The sequence below is a fragment of the Myotis daubentonii genome, chromosome 14 (assembly GCF_963259705.1).
Source record: "Myotis daubentonii chromosome 14, mMyoDau2.1, whole genome shotgun sequence".
Classification (NCBI taxonomy): Eukaryota; Metazoa; Chordata; class Mammalia; order Chiroptera; family Vespertilionidae; genus Myotis; species Myotis daubentonii.
In genome coordinates this window covers 26,622,468-26,643,725 of record NC_081853.1, presented here as the reverse complement: position 1 = coordinate 26,643,725, position 21,258 = coordinate 26,622,468, and the positions used below count along the sequence as shown (strand labels likewise).

The window sequence follows — 21,258 nt, the reverse complement described above, 5'->3', positions numbered from 1 at the left end:
TTTATCCAGCATGCACTGCTTGCTGAAGCCCCCTCGCTCTGTTCTTGTCCCTGGATATCCGAGATGAAAAGGGGAAGTACCTGCCCTGCGTGACCCAACGGAACTGAAATAGGCCCAGCTTTCTGACTCCTAGCCCACTTTCCTTTCCTGAGTCCATGACTTGCTTGGCTGGTGCCTGGGTCACCTCTGTTTTGGGCATGATTGTGCCCACCTCACCTTCGCCTGGGGTCGGGGGGAGGTGCCCAACCACACTGCTCAGGCCCCTCTGCCCTTCTCTAGGCCCAGCTCTGTGGGGGAGGGGAGGACCTTCTCAGCCCCGCCCCCCGCCCCCTGCAGTTTGCATGTCCTCTGTTTCATCTCTGCTGCCTGCCTGTGGTCTCTGGGCTTTGGGTCAAGGCCTGCCATCTGCAAGGAGATAAGAAAAATATTTGAACCCCGTCCTCAGACCTTTTACCTGTAAATGTTTTTGTGTGGGGATGAGGACAAGGTGGCTGAAGTACACCGGACCCACATCCTGCCCTGCTCCCTACCGGCGTTGTCCCAGAGGCCGGTTCTTGGCAAAATTTGTCTATATCTGCCCACATTTTCCTTTGCAAACCTCAGACCAAGAAGCATGACCTGCTCTGGTGGGCCCTGTGTAGAGCTCACACTTGCCCCCAGGATGGTGTGGAGTCAGAATTTGGGTGCAAATCCCGGCCCACCGCCTCGTGGCTGTGTGACCTGGGCCAGACCCACCCCTTCTCAGAGTCTCCGCTTCCTGATCCGTGAAAGGGGAGGCTTCGTGTGGCTTGGGGAGAAGTAAATGTTTCTGAAGCTGAAGGCTGAGCCCGAGCCAGGCAGGTGCTCTCAGCGGAGGTGGGGAGGGGGTCTCTGAGGGTGACCTGAACTTTTATGGGGTGGGAGGTTGCAGTTCGATTAGGGGAGGGGAGGACCTTGCCCACGGACACTGAGCCCAGGTGGAGAACAAGCCCTGTCCCCAGAGATGTCATGCTGAAAACAATTCCCCAAACAATTCACTTTCACTAGGACCAGAATGTTGTCACTCATTGTTTCGGCTTTGTTCCGGGCAAAACAATGCCAGGCTTCCTGGATGACCTCACTGGGGCGAGCCATCGGGCCTATGAGGCTGGGCTGATCAGATTGTCCTTTGCTGTGGCCGCCTTGGGTGACCCGGGGCAATGATATGACCAAAGATAGCAAACTGTGTTTCTCTTTGGCCCACACAGTGTCTTAGGAATTGGAAAGTTTGTATGCCCACACACCTCCGATTTCAACCTCTCTTGAGAAATCGGAGGAGCTGGCCCCGGTGGGTCCCAATCCCAGTAGCTGGAGCTGAGAAGAGCGACCTGTGGCTGGGCTCCCTTTTGCTGCAGTCCCTGCTCTTCCCTGTGGCCTCCCCACTGGACTCCTGTCCTTCGCTTGCCAGGCCCCTGGAGGTCTTTGAGCTTAGAGGCCTTGAGCTTATCACACCTGAGTTAGCCCGAGTTAAGAATAAATAATACAAGATAAACAGATACAGATCACGTGGCTCGATCAAATGATTAAATTGTTTAAAGATGTACCTTTATAAGAAAAGAAAAAAACACACACTTTAATTTCTCCTTTTCAAAAACAGCTATCCTCGGTAGAAGGTGAAATAGTGCTCTTAACACAATTCAGGGTGCTTAATTGTTACATGCTTTGTTGGCTGGGATGGTATGTGGCAGATGGTGTTACTCACTGACCCCAGCCCTCCTCGCTGAGCCGGTCCATTGCCTGGAATCTGTGGAGACAGTGCTCACAGGAGCCCCTTCAAATCCAGGAGAGAAATGTGGGAGACCCTGTTCACTAGAGGAAGCATCGGTCCGTAGCACTGTCCATTCTGCCTTAGTCCATGGGTTTCATCAGCCCTCCCAGCTCATCCCTGTGGCCTGGGCACTGACTGCTCCCCAGGTCCCCAGATCCCCAGACCCTGCCCCGTCTCTGCCATGTGTTCCCTCATTTCCCTGTTTGCCCTTGCCTACTTCCCTTACTTGTCAGCCCAGTCTAGTGGCTTGAAGTTGGCTTAAAGGCACCGGGCCCGATTTCACTTTGTGACTTTGCTAAAGCCAAGGGGTTGCATGGACACTGGAAGCCACGATAGACCTGGGAGCCATTTGAAGCTCCGGGGCCTTTTACTTGCTGTGTGACCCTGGGCAGGCGACTTCGCCTCTTTGCACCTCATCGTCAAGACAGAGATGGTAGCAGCCCCATTGAGGGCCTAAGGAAATGCTTGCAAAGCCTTGGCACAGTGCTGAGTAAACGTGTGCAGTCAGTGGCCAATAAATGCGGCCGCTTTCTGTTCCCTTTTCTTTTTTAAGCACTCAGGATACCATGTCTGCCACGCGGTGTAATAAAGTCCCAATGTGGTCGGCTGTTTTCTTCAATAATAGCTAATATTTATTAATCACTTCGTATGTACCAGTACCTAATGCTGAAAACTTTATAGGCATCATCCTATTTAATCCCTGAGAGGTGAGTTTTATTTTCACCCTCTTCTTTTTTGAATCAGGGAGGAAACTGAGGCACAGGGAAGGTTGTCACTTGCCCCAGGTCACACAGCATAGTCATGACCTCAGTGAGCCCAGAACACCGGCTCTGGTGTGGATAGGGAGGCTGAAAAGGAGGGCAGATAAGGGGACAGATAAGCAGTGGGCTTCCTTCTACAGCCCAACAGGCAGGGGGCTACTCGGGCCTCGGGTTTTCCCACTTGTAAAATGAGCCTGTCATCCAGGTGTCCTCCTTCCCCAGTTCTGGGGTGCTGGGAGCTGCTTGCCTAACCCCCAGAGGTTTGCTGAGAAATAGCAACTGTTCATTCGGTCTTAGAGGCCAGCCACGTGGTAGGCCCTCTGGGAGTGTGTGTGTGTGTCCTCTTATTTAAAACCCATGGTAGAAGCTCCTGAGTGGTTAAGTCAGTGACAGTGAGAGATGTAAGTCATTGTTCTGGGGACTGTTCACTCGAGAAGGTTCAGGCTCTGCAGGGGGGCTTTTCCCAAATCCTTGGATTCAGGTGGCAGATGCCGGAGGAGACGGCCACGGCCGCATCTGCAACTCAATTCAAGGCCCAGGTAGCTGGCCCGTGGGCACCTGGGGCCAGAGGGGGTGGGAGGGCACTGGAGGCAGGCAGGACGTCCGGTCCCCAGCCCTGCTCTGCGCTCCCTCTGTACCTCTGCCTCAGTGTCCCCATCTGCAAATAGTGCAGAGGCCTCCTCCTCCCTGAGCTTTGCTCCAGACCAAGGTGGGGATTCTGGCTTGAATCCCCGTCCCTGTTTGAGCCTCCGCTTCCCCATCTATGAAATCGAAAGCCCCTCTACACTAAAGGGTCTTTGAAGAGAGAATAGAAAACTGTTTTCAGTCAGCTCAACACAGAGTAAGTCCCTGTAGTTTTCAATCAGGGGGAGCCAAGGAACCTCTTCTAAATCCAGTGTCGCCGCCACCAGGTTGAATCTGTCCAGTACGTGCCAGAGCTGGCCAGGTGATCCTCACACCAGCCTAAGGGCACAGCCAGTTCTGGCTGCAGCCCCTGGAACAGAGACAAGGAGCTTTCGGCTGGGCGAGGAGGGCGCCTTCATCTTGGAGCCTCTGTATCAGAGCCCGCTCTAATTGCCTATAGCTGTAATAATCAAAGAGGAAGCTCTTAAAATGGGGAATTAGGTATCACCTTAGCTACAAAATAGCCATGGGCCTGGCGCCAAGGAAAACAGCTCTCGCCACCGGCCAGCACGGCAGCGCCTGCTGGGACACCTGTGGAGGGAGCCCGTTCCTACCCGCTGAGTCACGGGGTGGGCTGGGGGGTGATGGAGAATTAGTGGGCCTCCCTGAGTGTCAGCTGAGACCAGGCTGGGCTGGCAGAGGGACAGCAGAAGCAGAGCCAAGAATTTGGGCTCGTGATGGTCACTGTCACAACTAGTTTTATGACCTTGGGAGTGTCACTTGGCCTCTCGGAGCTTTGCTGATTTCACCCTGAGTAGGACTGACCCCAAGGTCAGGTTGGACCTGATAATAATTATAGCAGTCCTAACAACAGTAATACTAGCAGCTACTATTTAAGGAGTCCTTGCCACATGCCATGGACTGCTGTAAGCACTTTCTGTGCACCTCTCTTATTCAGTCCTCACAGCATCCCCGAGAGGTGAGTACTGTTACCCCCACTTTACAGATAAGGACACTGAGGACTGGAGAGGTTGAACAACTTGCCTGAGGTCACCCAGACAAGAAGTGACTGTCAGCTTCTAGGCCAGAGCTCGAGCTTTGATTCCTGCAGGGGCCAGGCTATCACTAGAGGGCCTGGAGCATCCATGCAAGGGGTGAGCCTGAGGGGGAGGAACTAAAGATGTTCTATGGGGCGAGTGTCCCCAGAAGGGGCCTGCACTGGGAGCCCCACTAGGCCTTGGGGAGGAGCTGGTGTTTCCTTGGGGGAATGGTGGAGGGTTGGGCGGGAGGGCATTGTGATCTGAGTGTACTTCACAAGTTGCCTTTAGCTGCGGAGTTGAGAATAGATTGGGGGGTTGGGGGGGTGGGCAGATTATCAGCAGGCAGGCCTGTGAGGAGGCTGACTTCCATGCCCTACAAGGACTATTGGGGCCTGGAGCATGGTGGTTGCCATGGTGATGGAGAGAAGTAGGTGGATGCCAAGAATGTATGAGAGGCAGAATCTACCATCTTGCTGCTGTGGGCTTTCTGTAGGCACCAGGCTGGTCAGACATCTCAGAGGGGCTTGGAATGAGCCCCATGAAGGGTGTTTGGGTGTTTGCACCTGGGTGTGTCCTGCTGCAGGCATGAGTGAGCATTGGGTGAGGTCATGGCGGATGGCTTGGCCTGAGGGAGCCAGGGGCAGGGCTGTTGGCCTTGTGTTCTCGAAGGGCAGGTGATTGCAGCAGCCACAGGTGGGACAGGTGATGGTGAAGGAGGAACACATCTCGGGATGCACCCTGGGAATGAGCATCAGGGAAGCCACCACCATACCAGGCACATGACAGGCCCCAGCTCTGCCCCATTCAGGCCCTACCCCCATCCAGGCTCACCCATGGGGGTCGGAAAGATGCGGTCCTGAGTGTGGAGAGGGGCCTGGAGGCCTAGCCTTGTAGGAAACCAGAGCCTGGAGCAGAGAAGGTCTCAGGGAACTTGTTGCTACCCCATGTTTCTAGAATGTGCTCTGAGTGCCAGTGTGGCAAGTGGGTCTGGGCCCTGAGGACAGAGCCAGGACCCTCAGGGTAGCCATGGGAAGCCGACCCCAGCTCCCAGTAGGAAAGAGCTTTGTCAGTCTCAGCTGCCTATGTGAGCAGAAGCTGGCCACTGCCCCCTCCATCTGGCTGACCTTGTGAAGTGCCTTCCAGCTCTGAGAACCAAGGAGAGTCCAAGAGGGCGGAACCAACCTTTCTTGGAGGCTCAGGGGTCATTCCTTGAAAAACATCTTCACTAGGAGGGAGTTGAGTCCCACATCCTCCAATTATGCTCCCATCCAGCCAGCCCACAATGGGTCGCTCAGATAACCATCGGGGGTTGCACAAATTAACACTGGAACAATGCTGGCTGCTCAGGCTATTTTTACAGTAGCCATACGCCCGGCTGAACCCCCGCGTCGCCCCGAGGGAGCAGGGCAAAGAAAGGCCGTGCGGATGCCGCCACCAGTCTGTCTCTGGGAGACAGAGGAAGGGCTCAGCCAGCCGCCCGGCGGCTCCAGGAAGCCTTTTCTTGGTCTGCTCACCACCAGATAGCAAAACAATTGGGGTCCCCCACCCCGAGCCAGGGAGAGGAAGGAGGTGTGGGGGAAACAGGGGTTCTGTTATGCTTTTGTGCCTCTGCTCCTCAGAGCACGGCCCCTGTGGGCCTAGCTTCTGGTGCCAGGCCAACACGTCCCCTCTACACACCCAGGTCCTCGGGCAGCCCCGCCTCCACCTTGCTCTGCCTTGGATGGCTTTCTGGGCCAAGCAGCATGGAATGCAAGGCTCTGAGGCCCGGTGACTTGCCGAGACCAGTGCTTGGGAAGTGGCCGAGCTGGGGTTCATACTTAGTACCAACTGCTTGCAGATCCCACTCTGGGAACCATCTACCCCACAGTCCTTGTTTGACGACCGGCTCTGGGCAGATGGGTCCTTGTCCCTATGGAGGCACAACTCTAGTTGAGGAGGAGGCAGTTAACAAGGAAGCAAGGACATGAGTCAAGACATTTTCAGGTAGTGCCAAGCAGTTTGACAAGACAGACTGAGATGCCCACTGAAGATGTCCTGTGAGCTTGGTGAGCTGGCCCAGGGGTGCCCATGTGAGGGGGCCACACCTGGTCCTGCTGATGGTTGCCAAAAGGAGTGTGAGCTAAACATGGTCCGAGCTTCCAGTTTTTCACGAGAACCTAGAAATCTTGACTTTTCTCTGAAATCTGCTATTTTCAGTGTTGGCCACCAATTTGGATCATGAAGACAAGTCGTGGCCCAGGCTGCTTGGCTCCGAGCCGGTCGCCTTTGCCATTATCCTTTTCATTCTGCAGGTGGAGAAACAGGCTCAGAGAGGGGTGGGCAGGCCCGCTGGTGCTGGTCCTCAGTGCATGTCTTCTGTGGTGCTCTGCCACAGAGGGGTAAACCCTTGAAGGCACCCTCTCTCCCCAGGCTGGGACTCATGATACTCTTGCCCTCAAGGCTGAGCTACCAGGGAGAGTGAGAACTCCAGACGAGGCGCCGAAAGAAGAGGCTCCACCCTGGCTGGAGGCAGATGTCCTCTAGAATGGGGTCCAGGCAGGGGGTGGGCTGAGAGTGGCCACAAACAGCTCCTGGAGGCTTAGGGATTTGACCTCCTTTGGGGCCTTCCATTGCCAAACCCATCAGGAGTCAGAGGACAGGGGACCTGGATGACACAGGGGTCGGGGCAAGCCAGAGAACGGATGGAGAGCGGTGAACCAGGGAGATTAACTGGCGTTCTTACATAATCCTCACCAGGGCAAACCCCTGCTTTTTTATGCTGTAGGGATGTGGCTGGTGAATTGCAAATATCTTTCATAAACATCCATTCTCCATACTTTGATGGAAACCCCATTTTCAAATATTGTTTCCATTCCAGGCTGAAACCCCATTCCTCATTCATTCGGTGTTTATCCATTCCTTAAACAGTTGGCGCAGGCCTCTCCCGTGCACCAGGCACTGTGCTGGCTCATGAGTGAAATGGAAGCCGTCGTTTCCTACGCAAATCCGAAATTGAGAAATAGTATCCATTTCTAGAAAATTCAGGCAGGTGTTATTTGGCGGTGCCTTAGAGGTGCCTGGGTGTGTCATATTTGGCAGAGGTGATGCCAGGCCAGGGGTGGCTTCGTGCTTATCTGCCTGCAGGTGCAGGATGGGGTATGGCATTCAAGGACAGCAAGCATGGGTCCCCGGTGCTTCTCTCAGCAGTTGCTCAAGAGAAGGAATCTGTCAATTTCTGAATCATTAGGTCTCTGCTTGCCTAGAGGGATCTGACTCGCTCTGAACATGGTCAGATCAGTGGACTGTCAAGGGGATGGCAGGCCCCCTGCCACAGGTCTGGGCAGGTCAGAGCCAGCCCGTGGGTTAGAAGGGAGAGGTCGTGTTGAAGACACACAGGCTATTTACCAACCGCACATGGGGTTCTGTTTTGTCCCCACAGAAATCGAGGAGGAGATGGCCACCAAGGAGAAGCTGCAGTGTCTGAAAGACTTTCACAAAGACATCCTGAAGCCGTCCCCCGGGAAGAGCCCGGGCACACGGCCCGAGGACGAGGCTGAGGGGAAGCCCCCGCAGAGGGAGAAGTGGTCCAGCAAGATCGACTTTGTGCTCTCCGTGGCTGGTGGCTTCGTCGGTTTGGGCAATGTCTGGCGTTTTCCGTACCTCTGCTACAAAAATGGTGGAGGTGAGTTTGGGCTGGGCAGAGAGAAGGGGGTGGCCTCTTGTGACCTGCTCTCCCTAGTCCCCAACGTGACCTCCCTCAGTCAGCCTGCTGCACCCTCGCCCCGCCCCTCCCCACCTCAGAGGCAGGAGAGGAGCAAGCCTGGGAATCAGCTGGTGTTCTGTCGGGGTCTTACTGTGTTACCTTGAGAAGACCCCTGACCCACTGTGATCCTTCAGTTTGCCATCTCTGAAGAGGAGTGATGAGGCCATGCCCCTGTCCCCAGACCTCCGACACTCACATGCTCCCTTCATAAATTCCCTCTTCATGCCTCCCAGCTCCTTACATTATATCTTTTCTAATATTTACTTTGGCTTTTCTAACTTAAACCAAGCATAGTTCAAAAGCAAGCTTCATTTCCCCCATAAATGGAAAACCAGTATCATTTGCCATAATGGAAAGGTATCCAGGAAAAAAAAAATACAGTGAAGATATTTTTTATTTTTATTTTTTAATTAAAAAGTTTTTTTTCCAGTTTTATTGAGATATAATTGACGCATAACCTTGTAATAGTTTCAGTTGTAAACATGATTTGATGTATGTATATATTGCTAAATGATCACAATAAGTTTAGTTAGCATATGTCACCTCAGTTATACATTTTTTTTCTTGTCATGAGAACTTTGAAAATTCCTCTCTTAGCAACTTTCAAGTTTAGCCCAGTATTATTAACTGTAGTCACCATGCTGTGCATTCCACGCCCCCCCCCCACCCCCCCACCCCCCGAATTTATTTATCTTATACTGGGTACTTGTACCTTTTTAACACCTTTACTCATTGAAGATATTTTTTAAATGTAAGGTCTCTGGTTGGTTCCAGTTTTACGTTTTGGGGCTTTTTTGTTTGTTTTTTATAATCCTCACTTGAGGATATTTTTTTTCCCATTGGTTATTTAGAGAGAGTGGAAGGGAGGGAAAGAGACAGAGAGAGAAACATTGATGTGAGAGAGACACATCAATTGGTTGCCTCCAGCACGTGCCCTGACCAGGGCTGGGGATTGAGCCTGCAATCGAAGTATGTGCCCTCGACCAGAATCGAACCTGTGACCTTTCAGTCTGTGGGCCAATGCTCTAACCACTGAGAAAAACTGGCTAGGGCGGGTTTGGGGGTTTTGTTTTTTTAACCTGAAGGCTCTGAGCTAGAGTCCTCTCCTGTCGGAGTGTCCAGGTCGGCAGCACGTGCTGACATACTGGGGGCTTTCTGGCTGTGCAGTGAGAGCGGCCTGATGAGAACTGGGTAGGGAGAACTGCCCGTAATTGAAAGCTTACCCGTCAGCAGAGATGGGCATGCTGCCTACAGCCTGCGTTAGGAGAACTTTCTTCCGGGAAATTCTGCCTTAGAGTCTGGTTTCTTAACCTTTTGTAGGTCTCAGGCGCCTTTGGGACTCTGATGAGTGTTCTAGACGCTCCCCAGAGCAAAGCGCATACACATAGACCCAAGTTGCCCACAGTTTCAAAGGGTTTATGGACCCGCTGAAGCCATTAGTGGACACCAGGTAGGAACCCTCGCCCCGACTCCTTGCCCCTCACTCCTGCCCTGGCTCCCACCCCAGCTGGAGGTACCCACCTCTTGCTTCTCATCACTATACCCTTCTTAGCTAGTCTGTCTCAGCTTCCTGCCCTGGGTAGGCCTGGGAACAGGCAGGTGAAGGCTTCAACAAGGAGGTCCTATTTGAGATGGGTCCTAAGGGCTGAGCAGTGCTTATTCAGATGGAGGATGTGGGGAAGGCAGGCGGCAGTCGGCACAGCTTAACTGGAGGCCCCGAGGCTGAAAGCACCTGGTAGATTTGAAGAAGGTGAGAGGGCAACCTGGAAAGGTGATGCCTGCTGGGCAGGATCTGCAGAATTTTCAACCACGCCCAAGGGTTTAGCCTGTGCCCTCACGTCCCTCACTTGTTCTCTCTGGTTCCATTGGCTGGGAGGGCTTTGGAGCAAGCACCTAAGGCCTTGCCCCTGTGACAGCCCAGTCTGACCCTCTCCCCACTCTGCTCTCTCCACAGGTGCATTTCTCATACCGTATTTTATTTTCCTGTTTGGGGGCGGCCTGCCTGTGTTTTTCCTGGAGGTAATCATAGGCCAGTACACCTCTGAAGGGGGCATCACCTGCTGGGAAAAGATCTGCCCCTTGTTCTCTGGTGAGTATGGGACAACGGTCACCCGGGGCCTGGTGTTCATCGGTTCAGCATATTTATTATTGAGCACCTGCTGTTTGCCAGGTACATCGAAGCCTCATGCAAGTCACTTGGCGCTGTGCCTAACACAGGGTAGCAGCCAGTGCATGATACGGGCGGTGCTACTCGCAGTGACTGCTCAATACGTGCTGGCTGTTCCCACCTCTCTGGGTTGTTGAAGGTTAGAGAAGCTAGTAGCTGCTTAGCAGTGCAGTGCAGAAGATAAGCACTCGGATTCAGGGGCCTTGCTGTCTGGGTTCGATTCCCTCCCCCTCTTGCTAACTCTTGTGACTTTGGGAAAGTTCATTAATCGTTTTGTGTCTCAATTTCTTCATCTACAAAATGGAAACGATATGCCTTCTTCATAGGGTTACTGCTACTAATAGTTACGTAAAACTGCTTTGTCCACATAGTAAGCCCCAAATTAATGGTAGCTTTATTATTATAACATTTAGTCCTTTGTCTAGTGCCTAGTATGCATTCATAAGATAACACTGTTACGATTATAATTGGCAAAGATGGGAGGATGTATGTCAACTTAGTCATCCATATAAATCTATCCATATAGGATCCATCAAACCTTTCGTCATTAACTAGTTAATTTAGGTAGATTATCCATCCACTTGTCTACCCATCACCTACTTACCCATCTACTCATTCATCCATCTACTCATCTACCTAACCTTCCAGCCAGTCCCCAGCCATGCATCCATCCAACAAATCAAATCTCCATCCATCAATCCAGCATCTCCCCATTCGGCTCTCTATTGGTCCATTTAACCACCCGTCTAACCATTGACCCATCTAACCATCCATTCGTTGGCCTATCCACCTGCATGCATTCTTCAACTCGTCCAAGGATCCCATTTATCTAACCAGCCCACAAATATTTGCTGGTCACTGTTGAAGGCCCCCTGGGGGTGCCAAGGCCTTCCAGTTGAGTGTGTGGACACAGGGTTCTGGCCTTCCTGCTGATGCTTATCCTGCTTGTCCACACCCACAGGCATCGGCTACGCCTCCATTGTGATCGTGTCCCTCCTGAATGTATACTACATCATCATCTTGGCCTGGGCCACCTACTACCTGTTCCAGTCCTTCCAGTCGGAGCTGCCCTGGGCGCACTGCAACCATACCTGGAACACGCCCTACTGCATGGAGGACACGATGCGCAAGAACAAGAGCCTGTGGCTCACTCTCAACACCAGCAACTTCACCTCCCCTGTCACCGAGTTCTGGGAGTAAGGCCAGCTTCACTAAGGAAGGAGGGAGGGCCTGGGTGGGGGCAGAGCGGACAGCCCACTCCCTCATCTTCTCCCCCGCGATGTGGGAGTCAGTGTCGTGGGATGGGATCGGGGAGAAGTTGGGTACAGATTTGGAGAAAAATCCATGCCTTTGGTCTCAGACAGGCCTGGAAGCGAGTCCCGGTTCTGCCATTTTACTGGCTGTCTGACCTTCAGCAAGTCTCTGCCCCTTTCTGAGCCTCAGTTTCTTTAACTGTCAAATGAGGGGAATGAATCATTCCAACACCCATGGGATCTCTATGAGGAGTTTTTCCCCCAAAGGCAGGTATTTGTACTTATATTGCCTGAAAGTAATACAGTTTTCTTAATGTATTTTAGAAGAAACATAGTTAGCATATCAAAACTATTATTGCACAGAGAAAAATTCATATATGAAGCTGAAGTAGTAGTTAGTCAAGTTAAAAGGTGAGTAGAGAGAATAAAAATTATGTGTTAGTTACCTTTTGCTGTGTAACAATTATCCCCAATGCAGTGGCTTTAAGCCACAACCATTTATTTGGCTCAAGGTTTTGCTGATTAGCAGTTTGGGCTGAGCTTGGCTGGGAGGTTTTTCTGGTCTTTGCTGGGCTCCCTCATGGGTAGATCAGCATCAGGGTAGCTCTTCTGGGCATTGGCTGCCAGGGCCCATGTGGTCTCATCCCCCAGCGGGCTACCTGAGCGTCGTCAGAGGCCGCTCTTCATTGCAAAGCAGCCAATGGGAAAGTTGCATCGCAGGAGCACTCTTTAAGCCTCTGCTTGTATCATGTTTGTTAATGTCCCATTGGCCAAAGAAAGCCACAGAGTCAAGCAAGAAGTGGAGAAATAGGTTCTGCCTCTTTATGAGAGGAGTGGAGAATTATGGGCACGTCTCCAGTTTACCACACGGTTGTCAATAAGAGAACACACGTAGGACACACATCAGAAAGGCAGAATGTGAAGGGGCTTGACGTTTGGGTACCTCTTAGCTGATATATAGGAAAGTTCTTCTGAGACATTCCTTGAAGGCCAATTAAAAATATATTCGTGCATCGCTCTTCACCAGCAATTAAATGTGGGGCTCAGCACTTGGGTGCGGCCCCCCTCTATCTGGAAATAGCTGAGATAAGGCCTTGCAGGAAGCGTGAGAGCCAGGAGCAGGGAATGCCGTTAAGGAAGCAGGTGGACCCTAATCATCACGAGATGATACTCCCTCTCTTTTGTGTGTGGCTGCCCACCTCTTAGAACCTGGCCCCGGGAACAGAAGAGGGAGTTGCCTGTTGGTTGGTCCCGGGCATACTTTGGGGCCGGGGCTGGGAAATAATAGGCAAGGTTAGTCAGTCCTTCCTCGGGTGGTGCACGTCCCTGTCATCACACGTGGGCCTTTCAGTATATGCCCCTGTCCCTGGGGCTCTTTATGCGCACATATTTTCCACTTGCAGACAAAGAGGGCATTACAAGCACATTCATCACCCCCTCGGCTCCCACCCCCGGGAGAGCTAAGTTTACAAAGAAACGCTGCCCTTCATTCTTCTCACTTGAATGGGGCCCGAGACCACAGCCCTGTCCGCTCTCTGCAGTTCCTGGCATAGCCGATCACCCAGGGCCTGCCCCACCCAGGACGTGGCACTCAACCAGCCACTTGGGCGCCTGCTGGGACCTCATTGCCTCAGGCACGGATTGGCTGCCTGGGCTCCAACCCCAGCTCTGCCGCTTCTAGCCTGGCCAGGCACCTTGGCCTCTCTGGACCTTCATGTTCTCACCTGTACCTGGAGAGATTATAGCACTGCCCTCCTAGGGATGGCGGGTCGCCCTAACTTGAGACCATGACAACATGCATGATAAATATGGGCCATTGTCATTTATTTAATGTCCTCATAGGGGATAGAACTGCTCCTTGGGGGCATTTGGAACTCTAAGTGAGACAGCTTTCAGAAGGACTAAGAATGGCCCCTCTCAAATGCCCGTATTGTCCCCCATATTGCAAAGGGGTTCCTCTTCGCTCACCTCCCTGCCGCTATAAACCTGAGGGTTCTTGCGAAGATGCTCACGTGGGCGATGAGGTCCTCAGGGTTTCCAGTCCTCACCCATCCCTTCTCCCCTGCCTGCCCCCCAGACTGGGCCCTCCTGGGGGTTTCTAGGTCTCTTGCCTCCCAGAGTCTCCATTCTGAGTGCCCAGCTCCCCTTCCTGACAGTGTTCATCTATGCAAATGCCCTGGTCCCGCAGGCACCTTCCCACGCCCCACAGGACATGCTCAATCCAGACGGTTCTGGCCACCTGCCTGATGCCCCCTTCCCGCTCCAGCCTTCGCACCCGCTCCTCCTGGTTCCAGCAGAGCTTTGTAAGCCCCCCTGCGCATCCATAAACAACGTGCCCTCTTTCTAGAACACAGGAGGACTGGAGTCCACAGAGGAGGAGCCTAGAAAGCAGGTTTAAGCGTGAGGACCCAGCCTGCTCCTGTGTGAGCAGAGGCCGAGGCCAGTGAGTGGGGCCGGGGGCTCCATCAGTGCTGCCCTGAGTCAGGCACAGTGGATGAGAAGGGCCTGGCTGCCTGCCTTCAAGAGCCTTCCATTCTCTTGGTCGGGAAAGAGGGGAGAGAGCACCTATGTGGAATGATTGACTCCCATGAGCATCGTGCCAGGGACTTGCCCCCGCCTTTCATTTCATCTCTGCGGAGGCCCTCTAAATGGGATAATTCGCAGACCGCTTTCTGCCTCAAATCCCACATTAACTCGCAGGTCCTCTTGGATCTCCCGTGAAAGTACATTCAGAGCCTGACCACCCTCCCCACTTACACCGCAGCCCTCCTCCCTCCCCCATGATCGCTCTCTCCAACCCCAGCACTGGCCTCTCACTGCGGTCCCTGCCTTGCCCTTGCATCTCTGCAGTCAGTTGTGAATCTAGACATGTCATTTCTCAGCTCGGAGTCCTCTCATGGCCTTTCCCACACGGTGCTCTCCCCCAGCCAGAGAGGGTTTTAAATGTTTCAACACAGTAAGTGCTCACTGACGGCTGGTTCTTACTAATTGCACATCTGCATCCACTTGATTGTAGCCTGGGGCAGCACCTCTCTACCCCTCTCTGGCCTCATTTCCCATCTGCAAATGGCCCTCCGAGCTGGGCTTTGAGGGATGGGTAGAAGCTCACTAGGCTGAAAAGGAGGAAAGACATTTGGGCAGGAGGAAAGCACGTGGCTGTTTTGGGAACAGCAAGTCATTGGTTGGGCCAGAGCATAGGACGCATGGAGCCAGGGAGAAGGATTGAAGCCTTGAATGTTAGACTAAGTTTGAATCTGTGTTTTCTGGACGTTGCTTAAGCAACACACTGTGGGGAGAAAAGCTGAGACGTATATTAAGCACCGACTGTATACAGGGTCTCGGGGGGCTTTGGGGTGAAATTTAACATGTGTGATTTCCCCTGAAAATAGCCACCAGCTCCATAATGACTAGCCTCGGGGTTTTCGTTGAGAAAGGCTTGCTGGGCTTTATTGAGGTGTCACTGGCTGGTACTGCTGTTGGGTTGCAGAACAGTGAGGCTCTCTCGGAGGCTGGAGCCCATGCCCCTTGAGGTGAAGCCCAATCCCAGCCATTGTTTCCCTTCACTCCTCTGACCAGCCGCAGCTGCGTGGGTCCCTGAGCTGTCTGTTCCTTGGGCAAACGATTCCTGCCGGGTGCTCAGGAGCCCCCCGGGAATCCAGATAACAAGGCACCGTGGGACCTGATACTTCCTCCGGGCCCCGGACAGAGGGACCTGCCGATCATCCCTGCCACTCCAGTGTTACTAGAGGAGAGAGGAGAGAGCAGTGGGGAGACGGACTGCGACTCCCACATGTCCCAGCTGCATGTCCCCGGGGCAGTCACCTGTCCAAACCTCAGAGTTAGCGTGGTCCCACACCTCACAGCCGGACTGGAGTGTTAAAGAAGCTAAGACAGGGCTCTGGGCATGGTTTCTTAGATAGGACACTGAGGACCAGGGAGGCTGAGCAACTGGCCAAAGGCCACTCTGCAGCTAGAGTTCCCAGCTCTGACCTCAGACGCTGGATGCCACCTCCAGTGTCTGTGTGTCCATCAGCTGTAAGTCCACAGTCACAGGTAACACTGAGCCGGGTGTGTGTGTGTCCCCACTCTGAGGTTATGCATGGGGTGTTCTCTTGGCCCGGATCCCCCATGCCCACCCCATCTGCAATGCTACAGCGCCATGCTCAGCAGGAGCCAGTGGGATGCCCTTTACCAAGTCCCTGTGCAAGCCACCTGGGCCCCGCGACAGTCATTACCCCTGGCTTTGTAATTGAACTCTGAGTCCCTGTGTGCTGGGGGAGCAGAGCTCCCTCCCCCTCCCCCGTCAGCTTCATCCTGCTCACCCCTGCTCTGGGCTCACCTCTGTCCTCAGGGTCCTGCTTCCCCCCAGTCCTGGAAGACAGGCGGGGCCAGGTCTAGCCAAATGCCCTTCATCAGGCTGGAGCCATGCCTTCCTCCCCGGCTCCTCCAGAGTCCTCTGGGAGCTTAGCACGTATCATTAGACTTTATTAGAATCAAAGAAATGAGTCATATTTGCAAACAAGCCCTGCTCGGCCAATCTTCCCCTGCAGCTGTGAGGAGGGGGAGGCGGGGGAGAAAGCCTTGTGTGGCCCCATGCTTAGGGCGGACGGGCTCTTTTATAATTGTTGCTTCCATCAGTCTCCAGGGAAGAGCCATCGCCAATAAATGGCTGGCCGGCAGTCAAAAGGAAACGATTTGGCCCACTCGGAGGACGTATTTACATCTCTGAGTGCCGGCTGGACGGCAGCAGGCTGGCCGACTCAAAACAGACGTCCAGGCAATTCTTTTTTGGATCCCACCCTGGAATGAATCATTACTATTCTTGGACAAGAATGCAGCTCACCTCTGTATCTCCTCCCTTTGTTCATATGAGAGATGCAGGGAAGTTTGGGGTGCTGGGGACCCTCGTGAAGGGCAGTGTAGGACCCAGCACACTGGTGGCTGGTCCCCAGGGTGGCATCAGGGAAAACAAAATAGGCCCAGGATTGATTTTTATCTGGGTAATTTCAGGTGAATTCCTGGATCTCTCTGAGCCTCAGTTTCTGCATCAATTAAATGGGAATAATTAATTTACTCAACTAATGTCTTGAGCACCTACTATGTGCCAGGCACTATTCTGGATCCAGCAGTGATCAAGACAGACAGAAACAGGGCCTGCCTCCGTGGAGATGTCATTTTAGTAGGACAGACAGACATTAAACAGATACCACAAATCAAATTATAGTAGAAACACGATGATAAATGATGGAGAATAAAGCCAGGGCAGGGGAGGGAGAGCGACCAGGGATGTTTTTTACATAAGATGGCCAGGAAAGACTGCCCTGGCATTTAAACAGAGACCTGAAGGGGGTGGGGCGAGGGAACAGCCAGTTCAAAGATCCTGAGACAAGAGCATGCTCCACCTATCCTGGGAACGTTCCAGAGGCCAGTGTGGCTAAAGGAGGAAGCGAAGGGGCCATATGGGGATGAGGTTTGAGATGGGACCACCCACAGCTTGTCCTGGATGTGTCCCCTTTACACCTTGGTCCCGCTATCATCAGTAGTCACCACCCTCCTTTTTTAAGGTGTCTGGGTCTAGATAGATGATAGAGTATTTGGTCATATTCGGGGAGGCAAACAGGACTAGGGCAGGTTGGGAGGGTGTTATTGGGCAGGGGGGAGGTGCCCTGGAGGGTGTAGAGCAGGGGAGGCATAGCCTGACTCGGGTATTGCCAGATCGATGAGAACAAACTGGGGACTGAGAGTGGAGGCAGAAAGACTGCCTGGTAGCTGGGGGGGGGAGTTGCGGGAGAGGCAGTGTTGGGGAGATGTGGCAAGATTTGGGGTAACCTGTACAGTCTGGCGTGGTCAGGGGGCACCTGTGAGGGGCAGTGCACCATGGCAGTCCCTCTGGGGCATGGCACTGCCCCGCAGCACGGGGAATGCCCAGCAGGTCCTGGTCTGCTTTGTGGCTGAGGCCATGGGGGTCTGACAGGGAGGGGACTTGTGGAGGATCCTTTAAACTGGATTCTCTCAAAAAGGGATTCAGATAGACCCACTCACATTCCGGCCTCCACGGCTACCCTTGAGGTATCCTTGGACAGGATGTCAGTCACTTTGGCCCAAGCCCATGTCGGGCTCTGTTAGGACAGCCTCTGATTGATGAGACATATTTATCCCATTCCTAGAATGTCTGCACAGCCCATTACAAACATTTTCTAGAGTTTAATAATTTGTATAAAGGTGCACATTAAAAACATTCCGACAATGAAAAAATATATCTGATGCCACGTGAGTCCCCTTCCCCCGAAACCCCTCCACCGGGACCCCTCCCCACCGGCAGCGACACAACCAGCGTCTGGTATGTCCTGGCAAAAGTGCGTGTTCAAGCACAAGGCGCAGTCATCGCTTTGGACACCACGGGGACAGGCCGTACGCTGTTCCTCACCTTGCTTTGCTCACTGTTTATCTCAGGAGGGAGCTCCTCACCAGGGCCCAGGGGCTTCCTGCTGTCCCCTGGGCTGCACAGCATTCCAGTGGCCTCGTGCCTGCCCTGACCCTATTGCGGCCATTTGGGTGGTTTCCAATTTTTTTTTATCTTAATAAACAGTGCTGTGGGGTGGGCCTGCCTTTGGACACACATGCGAGTACAACTGTACAGAGAGAGACTCTTGGGAACGGAATGGCTGGGTCCGAGGAAACATGCCTTAGGGTGTCACTGGAGGCAACGAGATCCTGCACGGAGATGGCCACCAGGAAGGGTAAAAGCAAGTTATGACTCGGTTTCCTGGTTGTGGCCTGCCTAGCCGGTCATTGCCCAGAGCAAGCCAATGTGGGAGCCTCTCCTTCCTGGTGGGCACCTCTGGTTTTCCCGGACGGTGGTGGGAGGAGACAGGAAGGTGTCAGTAAACTGGCTGTGGGCTTGGTCAGCATTCCAGCTCCCAGGTTTCAAGCTTCTTGGCCAACTTGCCCTTAAGGAGAGAAGAAAAAGCCGTCTTATGACTGGGCACCTCCTCAGCATTAGCTGAGCATCTACTGTGTGCCTGTCTGAGAGGTTCTTGTCTTAGGGGCGTCTAGAACCTGATAGTCCAGCCAGACTTGTCACCCCGGGGGCCATCCAGTGTGAGAGGACAGCCAGGGACCCGCGTAGTCGTCTGTGGAGCACAGGGAAGGCCTCTCTGGGAACAGGCGGACGGTGTGCTTGGCATTGGAGAGGGAGCCACGGTGTGGAGATGGGAAAGTGCTCTCCCCGCCGCTGCCCATTCACAAGGAAGTCTTGGGCCACTGCCCAGCATGCCCTGGGCCTTCATTGAAGGACCGAGCTCTGGAGGCTGCCTGGGGAATGGCTTTTTGTTCTAAAGCTGCTGCGGCCGCCAGATCCACGTGCTTGGCAGGGCCCCAGCTGGGATGCAGTTGGCCGCCAGCCCTGCCTTATGGAGATGTCCATGTTCCAGGTGACCCCGGCCAGTAGCAGGGACTGGGGAGATTCTTTTGAAAGTTTAGGCTCTATTTTCTCTGTGAATCAGAGGGACAGTTAGGTGGAGTCCAGAGGACACTGGCTTTGGGAGTCAGACGAGCCTGGATCTGGGGTGGCAGCTCCGCCCCCTGTTGGCTGTGTGTCTGTGGGCAGTGGGGTCCTCCAAGCCGTGCTTTCCCATCTGTAACGGGGGGCAGATGACCTCTAGGCCCTGGGTCAGATGAGATAAGTAGGAAAGGCCTTGCCGGTGTTACCACTGGGAGGTCCACTGATGTCGAGGTGACCAGCAAGGAACACACGGAGGGAAGCTGCCCCTTCTTAAGGCTTGTTCGTGGGAATACTCCGTGGATTAGTCCAGAGTGACACGCAAACTTCCCGTTCGCCGCAGTTAAGTCCTTCCATTCACTCCATACACGTTTATTGAGGCCCTTGTATATGCCACATGCTGTTCTAGGTGCTGGGGGCACAGCACAGAAAGGTCTGGCCTGGGTGTTAGCTGAGCGGGAATTTTGGATTTATTCACGGTCCTCACGTTGGAGCTTCTGTGGGGACAGAAAAGGAGCAATGAAACTGTCCCAGAGCCATGGCCATGGGGCCATCCCACAACTGGCTGAGGCTAGGGGTGGTCTGGAAGGCTTTCCCAGCGGCATCCTGGGAAGGTGCCATTCACGTTTTACAAATGAGGAAACGGAGGCACGAGTCACACTCCTCTCTCTGCCTCCCCTGCTTCAGAGTGGCCTTCAGATAGGGAGCTGACTTTCATTAGAAGGAACCCAGCGTCTCCCAGGGGGGAATGAGGGCTCTGTCTCGCAGGCTCCGTGGCCTGGAGATTTGGTGGGCAGGTGACTCCAGTGGGCTGGTGGGCAGGGCCCATGTCCCTTTGCTCAGCGTGGCTGCCCTTGGTCAGTTCTGCAGCAGTCAGAGCTCTGGGACAATGGGGACATTTCTGGGCATTAAGTTGAATGGTCTTCTCTGCCATCAGCACCCTGTGCTGCCCTGCCCTGGCTTCAGGTGGCACCTGCCCCTTAGGAGTGTGTCAGTGAGTGGTTGCTTGTGTGCGTCAGCGAGGTTCTTGGGTTGCAAAGATCCAGGCTGTGCGGTGTGCTGCTGGGCAGGGCTGGTGGCTGCCCCGTGCTGATTGTCCTCCAAATGGTCTGCCTGCCTCCTTTCGAGACCTTCGCCCCCCGGGGGAAGGGGGAACCTGCTTAGGTGCCAGGAGCTGCCCTGGGCCTCTCAGCATCACGACAGCAACAGCTCAGGTTTCTCGAGGGCTGGCTGCAACCCTGGCCCTGTATTAGCACTTCGTGTGGGCTTCTCCTAACAACCATCCGTGCAAGGAGGTGGGTAGGTGTTCCGCAGGCAGCCACCGATGGAATACTGTGTCCCCCTGAGGCTTACATTTTAGTGAGAGAGCCAGATAAGAAACGGGCAAAAAAATAAAAGAGGCATGGGGCAGCTGCTGGGGGATGGTAGCTGCTCCCACTTTATAGATGAGACTGAGGTCTGGGAGGTTGGGTAATTAGCCCAAAGTCAGTGATTATACGGTGGAGCTGGGGGTTTTAACCCAGTGCAGAAGGGTCTGCTGAGAACCAGTCACATAGGAATCAGTACCCATTTTACAGATGAGGAAACTGAGGCTTAGGGGTTTGCTTAACTTGCCCGCGGTCAGGCTGGGTTGAACCCAGGTTCACCTGACTTCGAGGTCTGAATTCATCTCCTGCTTGACTTCCCCACAACTCTGTGACGAGGGTGTTAACTATTTCCCGGGGATTCCAGGGCCTGGAGAGGACATGTGACTTGTGCAAATCAGCACATGATCTAGGATTTGAACCCCAGACCTTGGCCCGACTGACTTGCGGTTCTGTTTGCTTCAAGGCGCAACGTGCTGAGCTTGTCTTCTGGAATCAACAGCCCCGGCTCACTGAAGTGGGACCTTGCTCTCTGCCTTCTTTTCGTGTGGTTGGTCTGTTTCTTCTGCATCTGGAAAGGCGTCAAGTCCACGGGGAAAGTGAGTTGTGCTCCTGTCCCTTCTCCTCTCCCTCCCCTGCCTTATGGAGAGTGGCCCTTGCCAGAGAGCACCTCCCGCGCCACAGTCCTTCCTGCCCGAAACTGGCCCTGACCTGGGAGGGGGTGCGGGCTGATAAACCAGTCCTCGAAAAACAAGTAAAGCCCTGGTTTGTAGCATTCCCTCATCTGACGGTATAAGGACTCCCCCATGTCTGCTTTCAAGTTATTGACGGTTTAGCATCCAGCTCGTGAAATTCCTGCAGATTGAATCATCAGAACAGCCACCTGCACAAGCTCCAACACACCGCTGGTTCCCCCAGTAGAGCAGATGTTAGCGGGTAACTGATGTTGAGGTTGTAACTGATAAGTTAGCTGGTAATGAGGTTCTCTGCAGCTCTGTTGTTAACAACCAGTTCTTAATG

The 21,258-nt window shown here is 53.6% G+C and overlaps 1 protein-coding gene across 4 annotated transcripts in view; it reads left to right on the top strand.

The window, feature by feature from the left end:
* SLC6A6 (solute carrier family 6 member 6) overlaps positions 1 to 21,258 on the top strand; it is a 79,427-nt gene that overhangs the window by 32,441 nt on the left and 25,728 nt on the right. For 3 of the 4 annotated variants that reach the window (XM_059663703.1, XM_059663701.1, XM_059663702.1), the window contains 4 exons: positions 7,630 to 7,872; positions 9,908 to 10,042; positions 11,082 to 11,316; positions 20,705 to 20,837. In XM_059663703.1, the coding sequence (XP_059519686.1) occupies positions 7,644 to 7,872; positions 9,908 to 10,042; positions 11,082 to 11,316; positions 20,705 to 20,837 (732 nt within the window). In that variant the 5' untranslated portion in view covers positions 7,630 to 7,643. The remainder of the gene's footprint in view (positions 1 to 7,629; positions 7,873 to 9,907; positions 10,043 to 11,081; positions 11,317 to 20,704; positions 20,838 to 21,258) is intronic. The other variant, XM_059663704.1, reaches the window with a different exon arrangement.